Source organism: Taudactylus pleione, unplaced genomic scaffold (assembly GCF_031769625.1).
Source record: "Taudactylus pleione unplaced genomic scaffold, aTauple2 ptg000073l, whole genome shotgun sequence".
Taxonomy (NCBI): domain Eukaryota; kingdom Metazoa; phylum Chordata; class Amphibia; order Anura; family Myobatrachidae; genus Taudactylus; species Taudactylus pleione.
The window spans coordinates 5,603,927-5,612,307 of NW_028284475.1; the positions used below are offsets into that span (position 1 = coordinate 5,603,927).

The following is an 8,381-nucleotide window of genomic DNA, read 5'->3' on the forward strand; positions in this document are numbered from 1 at the left end:
GAGGGTTACAGTTAGGCTGCTGGAGGGGGCGGCTAGGGTTAGGCACTAGGGGGAGGGTTATGGTTAGGCTGTTGGAGAGGACGGTTAGGGTTAGGCACTAGGGGAGGGTTAGGCTGCTGGAGGGAGCGTCTAGAGTTAGGCACTAGGGCCAGGGTTAGGTTACGGTTAGGCTGCAGGAGGGGACGGTTAGGATTAGGCACTAGGGGAGGAGTTAGGTTAGGGTTGGGTACTAGAGGGAGGGTTAGAGTTAGGCTGCTGGAGGGGGGCAGTTAGGATTAGGTACTTGGGGGAGGGTTACGGTTAGGATGCCAGAGGTGACAGTTAGGGTTAGGCTCCCGGAGGGGATTGCTAGGGTTAGACGGGAGGCAATCGGGAAGCCGACTGCCTTATCCCGGCATGGGTGAAATGCCGGGCGTCTAGATATAGACGCCCGCATTTCCCCGACACTGGGAGACCGGCGCCCGGCATCACGATCGTACTGATGCCGGGCGCCGCGAGCGGACAGCCACGGGGGGGGAGGGTTAGGTTTAGGGCTCCCATGGGGGACTTAGGGTTAGGCACCCCCCCGGGAGGGTTAGGCTAGGGGGAGGGAGGGTTAGGGTTAGGCACCCCCGGGGGGGACTTAGGGTTAGGCACCCCCCCGGGGGACTTAGGTTTAGGCAGCGGGGAAGGGGGTGGTTAGGGTTAGGCACTTAGAGGGGGGATTAGGGTTAGGCACTTGGGGGATGAAGTTAGGGTTAGGCACCCCTAAGGAGGGTTAGGGTTAGGGGGGTTAGGTTAGGGGATACTTACCTATCCACGATCGGGATTTCCAGCGCTGTCGGGCTTCAGCTGCGTCGCACTCTGCTTCTGTTGGGCTGTCGCTGACGGGAATCGAACCGCCGGCCATGCGGCTGACGGTATTTCATACCAATTCTGGTTAGACACTAGGGGGGGAGGTTACAGTTAGACTGCTGGAGGGGGCGGCTAGGGTTAGGCACTAGGGCCAGGGTTAGGTTACGGTTAGGCTGCAGGAGGGGAGGGTTAGGGTTAGGCACTAGGGGGAGGGTTAGGCTGCCGGAGGGGACGGCTAGGGTTAGGCACTAGGGGAGGGTTAGGGTCAGGCTGCAGGAGGGGACAGTTAGGGGTAGGCACTAGGAGGAGGGTCAGGGTTAGCTTTAGGCACTAGGGGGAGGGTTAGGGTTAGCTTTAGGCACTAGGAGAAGGGTTGGGGTTTGGCACTGTGCAGGGGGGGAGGTGGTTAGGGTTAAAGTACAAAAAAACAACAACAATTGTGTTGACCATTATTTGTTTTGACCGTTTGAACCGGTCAACCTTTTGTCCCTGTTAACATATTATCTGGTGTATGATATTATCTGGTGTAGACCGTTATATTGTTGATCTGTTATATCACACTCCTCATAATCAGGCTCAATGTGCGTGATCGCTGCGGCTGTAATATAGTGGATGAGACAGTAAATCTAATAGCTTCACAATAGTTTTCTGTTCATGTTCTGTTGGGACTTTCGGACTAAAGACCAGAGAACGTTGAAATCTACTTCAAACTTATATAGCAAAATATAGTCTGGACTTCACACTAATGATGTGATGTCACAGCAGTGGGCGTGTCCATTCTATACAAGCAACAGCCCCTCCCTGGGTCACACACACCCTAAAACGCCCACCTCTGCTAACCGCAGAACACACTTGTGTAATGCAATCTCATGAGCTATTAAGAGACCACAGTAATTCCCTGTAATTCCCTGTAATGTGGCACTTGCGGTGCACGGTAATTGCAGACCTTTTGCCACCTGGACGTGACTTTGATCACAGCAGAGATTTTAGCTAGGAGGACGGTATGGCGGAGTGTTGGCTGCTATAGTTTGACGTGAATATTGCAGGAAGAAATCTGCATCTTACCTAATCTATATGTTAGTAGGGATGTACAATCGTGGGGCCAGTATTGATATATTTGATCGGGGCACTATCACTGATAGTTTATCGATCTGTTCCACTAATGGACTGTTGCTGGCCCCACGGCCCTTGCTACTGGCTAGCAGAATGCCTGGAACGGCAGCCTGTACTGTACTCAGTATCGCAATCCCGCAGCCTGTACTGTACTCAGTATCGCAATTCCGCAGCCTGTACTGTACTCAGTATCGCAATTCCGCAGCCTGTACTGTACTCAGTATCGCAATTCCGCAGCCTGTACTGTACTCAGTATCGCAGTGCCGCAGCCTGTACTGTACTCAGTATCGATGCTGCAGTGCCGCAATCTTTGGACACCCCACTCAGAGCATCCTCAGGAGGCTGCGGCCAGTTCTGCACTTCCCGCTACTGCACTATTACAGCTTCTTATTCAAAACGACAATATCTGGTGCCTATGCCCGCTTTACTGCCCTATTCATGCCCAAAACCTTGTTGGGCAAGGCCAATTGCAAATGGGTCATATGTAAGTGACCCCCCCTCTGTGGATTCCAAGTGTCAAATTTGTTGCCCGAGGCTCTTTAACCCTTGCACAACTACAGCTACTTATTCAAATATAGAAAATCCCACTTTACTATCCAATTTCATGCCCAAAAGCTTGTTGGGTTCCCATTTTTAAAGCGGCAATCATTTAAAAGACAATACCAGGTTGGTGTTGCCTTTTAAATGATTGCCGTTTAAAAAAAATCCGAGCAGATTTCCCGTAAACTCACCGGAGCCTGCGTTGTGACGGCTGTTACATGAGCACCTGTATACTTATCAGGAGAGACTTGGGTCATTAATTTCACATGGCAATGTGAACGGGCGCAAGAGGGTAACAGCTTAGGACTCGTCGTCTTCATCCACCGGGAATGGGCTCCAGGATTGTACAGGCATTTTCATATGTTGAAAGACAAAAAAAAAAAAAGTTTTGGTTGTGTGCCCCCCCGGCCCAGCCCGCCTCTGGCCCCTGCCGGGAGGAGGTATATTCACTATGGTGCAGTTTGTTAGAGCCGCTGCTTTAATCGTTTTAAAGCGTCAATAAGAAATAATGCTAAATGGAATGAATACTCCTTTGGCCAGGCTGCGGTAGCTGAAGCTTACTGCAGCCTGAAAGGGTCCTGGTCACTTGCGAGGCCAGGAAATCTGTGCCCACCGACGCAGACCCCCGAGTCCTCATCCCTCCTGGAAAACGGCAACATTGACCAGCCACACCTCCGCTCTGCCCACTAATAATGCTGCGGCTTGGGCGGTGGGGTCTGCAAGCGAGATCGCAGCAGACCCTAAATCAGGGGTGGCCGGACTATCGTGACCTGGGATCTACTTTTTGTTTACTTACTTAGCGGTGATCTACCAGCGTCAATGCGCCTCATTCAAAGATGGACGCTATGCCAAAGTTTGCGCTGTTGAGCAATTTATTTTTTGTTACTTGCGAAACATGGTACCACAGCAGCAGGAGGCTGTGCCCTGGCAGCGTCACCCTGCAGCCCCTTTACCGCACATAGGGCTGATTCAGCAAGGATCACAACTGCGCTTACGCAAGCTATCGGCCTATTGTTACATTCTGCGCATACCACTGCGATCGCAGAGTGATTGACAGGAAGTACAGTTTGTATGAGTTGATGGGGATGGGGGCGTCGGAGAAACGCAGGCGTGCCAGTGCATTTGAACGCCGTTGCAGGGGTGTGCATAAATTAGCCACTGCTATGCCATACGCAGCTTGTGTACTCATAGCGTGCGATGAGGTTAGCAATTCCTGAGTAAGGTCAGAGCTTGTGCAAGTGTGCGTGAGGCTGCGATGGTACTCGCTGTTACCGATGGTTTCGCAGTCTTGCTAAGTATTACGGATATGTGTAAGGTAAAGTGGGCGTCATTATGTAATGGTGTGACGCCATAGCGGTTGCAGTGGATTAGCAAATGATTGCATTTAGACTGCGTGTATAATCGCTATTGCAATCGCAGTTGCGATCCGCGACGAGTCAGGCCCTTAGTTATAACAATCACAGGCTCATAATACTATATTACTACTCTAAAATCTTAAATACTACACTGTTGGGCGCAGATTTGCAGCTATACAGTTGATGCAGCTATTGTTTAAACCATCGGTAGCTCATCGATGGTCGGTTTCTGTGCATGTGTAGTTCACGGCCATTAGGCCTGCCACTTCCAATGTGTCCATCGGGCACCACTATTGATGGTTTAAAAAAAAAAAAAAATCACTGGTCATCGTTACTAGATCATCGATGGTCAATGGCCATTCCTATTCACTGATCTCGGCAGCTTAATTGAGGTGGGCATTCTGAGTAATCTTAGGATAGCTCAGACGCCCGATGGCCAGCGTGGTGTTTGCGGTGGTGATGCGCCTTTGGATGCGTGCAGCGCATCTGAGAAGGCACAGGTGGGCGTCTCAATTCGAAAGACAGCTCCTGCTGCATTGACATACCTTCTCAGATCCACTGCTACCGATGACCCAGCACCGATCACTCCTGGGTCCTGTTCTGAATCAGGTCCTCGGTCATCTTGATCAGTGGTTCTCAAACTCTGTCCTCAGGACCTCCGGACAGTGCGTGTTTTCCAGGTCTCCTCACAGAATCAAGTGAAATAATTAGATCACCTGTGGATCTCTTAAAATGTGTCAGTGAGTAATGAATACACCTGTGCACCTGCTGGGTGACCTGGAAAACATGAACCGTGTGGGATCCTGAGGATCGAGTTTGAGAACCTCTGATCTAGATTGAACAGTTTAATATCTGTACTGTGTATGAGATGTAATATTTATCAATAGCTGTCACACAATAACTTGATTTATAATCATATAGTCATTACAACTCCAATACCTGTACGGTAACAGTTATATATCACATATAGACAATGTGTACAGGACTGGCAATAGGGACCTCACCTGTGTAACGAAAGGACTGGAGTGGGCACTGGTATAAATAGCATTCAGAATATAGCGCAAAAGGCACGAGTAATTCACAAGGTCACTTAGGAGGAATGCTCCGCAAACGGAAAGTATATAATCAGAGATTTTTTAAACATGAAGAATTTCTGATTCCCCGACACATCGGCGATCATCGATGGCCGCATTATCGACCGGCAGTCGGTTCAATCGGGGAATCGGCTGGCAGACGTATGGGGTTTTTATTCAGAGTAAATGATCTGTATTAATATATGTCTAAAGCTGCATACACACACACACAACGATTTTGTTACCAACGATTTTATGAACGATTTTCTGTCAGATTATCTGTTACATTTTTTAAAGTGTAATGAACGATTTTTGCATATTCCATTAATGAAAATCGTTCAGTTGACAAGTCTGACTGAACTACAAACAACAAACGTGAACGCGCATGAACGATAATCGTTCATCATTTGACTCAGAAAGTGAACGATTTTTTCAAACGATTATCGTTAAACAATATCGTTTAACGATTATCGGCCAAAAAATCGTTGTGTGTGTATACAGCTTTACTGTTCATCATATGGTTATTGGACATAAGCAAGGTATTCTGGGACTGAAGAAAAACACGAGGCAGCGGCAGAATGATTTTCTGTCGCTCGCAGTAATACGTGGTGACATTTTAGATCTGTAATCATGTAAAGAGTGTGTATGTGTGAGTGGCATTTAGAGATATTAATCACAGGGATAAATAAATTAGTTACCATATTCCCTTAATTACCACATAACTCTCGTTTATCAGACCCCTAAACTAGCCGTGGCCTACAAGAAATGTAGGCGTGGCTTGCTGGGCCTGGGCCAAGTTTGCATGATTGTGGGTGGGGCTTAAGTTGTCAAAAGGCCCCACCCATTCCAGTGAAGCCACACCTACTACTGCCAAGTTTCACTTTAAAATTCTGAGGTATATTTATCAAAAGCTCTTTTTTTTGTAAGCTGACACAAAGCTGCAATGTCCTCTTTAAATTAAATACTGTCCAGAGTCGAGCTAATATGGTTGCCAATGTTCAGTAAGCGCAAACTTATAGGATACACACATGTGCATTAAGGAAAGTGCCCCCCTATTTCATACACTGCAGGTGCTCAAGGCAGAAAAGGCGCGTCAACAACGCCATACGGAGATGACACTATGTTTTTACCAAAAGCTGTGCGTATTCGCCGCTTCATAAATTGGTGGACTGTGCGGTCTCCACAGTGCGATATTGGGACAGCGTTAGGAACGGCGAATTCAGTGATTTCACTGCTACTTTTCTATTGGCAGATCAGAAGCGGTAGTAATCCCTTTACCTATGCCCAAAGCCAGGAGAAAGCATTTATCACCGCCTATTGAACACACACCGTCCCTGTCTTGTCTTCATTGTGTTTTTATTTGGAATTGGCCCATGTGTGGGCTCCAAACCACAGAACGAATCACATGGGCAGCGCAGATTACCTACGTGTTACTGCAACAAGGAATCACGTCACAGCTGGTCAAGTCCTACAACCTCCGTACATCTCTCATACGCAGATAATCAAAATATATATATATATATATTTTTTAAACTAATAGGGGTATTCAATATGGAGGGAAAACTCCGTTTCTGCGAGGTTTTCGCTCGGATGACGTCATTTTCGCCACTTTGACTTTTACACCGTATTCAATTTGAAAACTTTTCGCGAAAAAGTATCACCAAGGAATGGGTGGGGGAAAAAAGTGCAGAATTGGGGTTTTGGGGCGCAACATTTCAGAAACCACCCTGCAACCTTCAGACAGTCCCCCAAAGGTAAACGGTGTCAAAAAATGTTTAAAAAAAAAAAACTCAGCACTTTCATTTTGGGGGCAAAAAAAATAATTGGGGGGTACAAAGTTAAAAACTAGCGAACTACAATCTAGGGGTGTTCCCAAGTATGCCCCCGGTGTTTTTTTCATTGCAGGTGTTTGCGGAAGGTAAATTTTTCACGTTTTTTAAAACGTCACTTTAGCAACTTTTAAATATGCTCTCCCCCATTTTCAAGTACCCCAAATTTGCTGGGACTACTTTTTTTCTGCCAAAAACACTTCTAAATACTATTCTTCACCACCCTCCCAAATCCCCAAAATAGCAGCTATCGAGACCATTTAAAGACCCCAAAAACCTTCAGCAGGGCTAATCGGGGGTATCCAGAGTGATCCCCCATATCAGAGCATCTTTTTGGGGGTGTTAGGGTGATTTCCACAAAAATCAAAGTTTTCGCCGATTTCACTTTCGCCGGGTGCCGTTGTCGACGATTTCATATTGAATACGGGTATAATCGGGGGCGCGCGCGATACTTTTTTGCCGGCAAAAGCTCCGATGTGCGGTGAAAACTTAGACGCGCATAGACGGCGACATTTACGTTTCGTATTGAATACCCCTCTAAGGGTTAATAAGTCTAAAATGTTTTTTTTTTTTTTTTTAAAAGCACACTCATATTTAAAAGTATATTTTAGATAATATAAAAATATAGAGTGTGATACACATATCTGGTAACTTCTGTCCGGGGTGTAGGGGGACACACGACCGCTCTGAGCCGAGCTTTTACTCGTAGAACCTCAGGATGAGTAGATCTAATTACACTGTACAATATTCTGCCCCTGTCAGGGCTGGCTCTGTCCTGCATTGAGTGGTGCTATTAATCCTGACAAGTAACTCACTGCTACCTCCTGCAGGAGAGACGTTCCCCCCCCCCCCCATCTGTAAGGTCACAGGACCCGCATGGAGACTGCTTGCTGGATGTTACAGATCTCAGGGAACACTCGCAGTAAGTAACATGGCACCTGGGAGACGTACCTTTGGAGTGCTGGCCTCACATCGTTCTCATCCAGGCAGGTGCCCATCTTTAGGAGTCGCTCTGCGATGGAATTAGTAACACAGCCGGTTGCTCACCGCCCTGCCTCATTATACAGCACATACATACACACCTCTCACAAACCAGTTCTTCCACCTCTCACACCTGGATTTCTTCTGCCCTCAGACCAGCCGGAGTTTCTGTATTTCTCTCTCAGGGCAATAATGTGAGTTTATATACGTTTCACTGTTTTCTTGTCGAAACTGATTCACTAGCTTGTTCTAAATGCAAGTTATCTGCCATTCCTTTACTGTCCAGGTGGTGGCAATGTTGCAGTATTACCCTCACTGGTACTGAGATGCACAAGTGTACCCTTTACTAAGAGTGGGGGTAGCACTGTTAGGAGCTCTATGATTGGCTGTGGCTCTCACCCAATCTGGTGCAACACAATACACGCCTCCGGAATTACGGTAGGCTTACGGCGTGGGCTGGCAGATTCGCCAACCAATGGCATTAATGCAGCATACTACCTAACCTATATATATATATATATATATACACATATATACACACACACACACACACACACACACACTATATATATTTGTGGAAGGTCGCAGTCTCTCATTTACACTATTATAAGCAATGGGAGGAGGAAAAAGAAAGACAGAATACAGAATAGAACGAG

The 8,381-nt window shown here is 47.1% G+C and overlaps 1 protein-coding gene across 1 annotated transcript in view; it reads right to left on the reverse strand.

The window, feature by feature from the left end:
• BNIPL (BCL2 interacting protein like) overlaps window positions 1-7,848 on the reverse strand; it is a 39,489-nt gene extending 31,641 nt beyond the window's left edge. Inside the window, exon 1 of the mRNA XM_088467620.1 lies at window positions 7,696-7,848. Coding sequence (XP_088323746.1) covers window positions 7,696-7,742 — 47 coding nt within the window. The 5' untranslated portion in view covers window positions 7,743-7,848. The remainder of the gene's footprint in view (window positions 1-7,695) is intronic.
• Window positions 7,849-8,381: the final 533 nt, after the last annotated feature.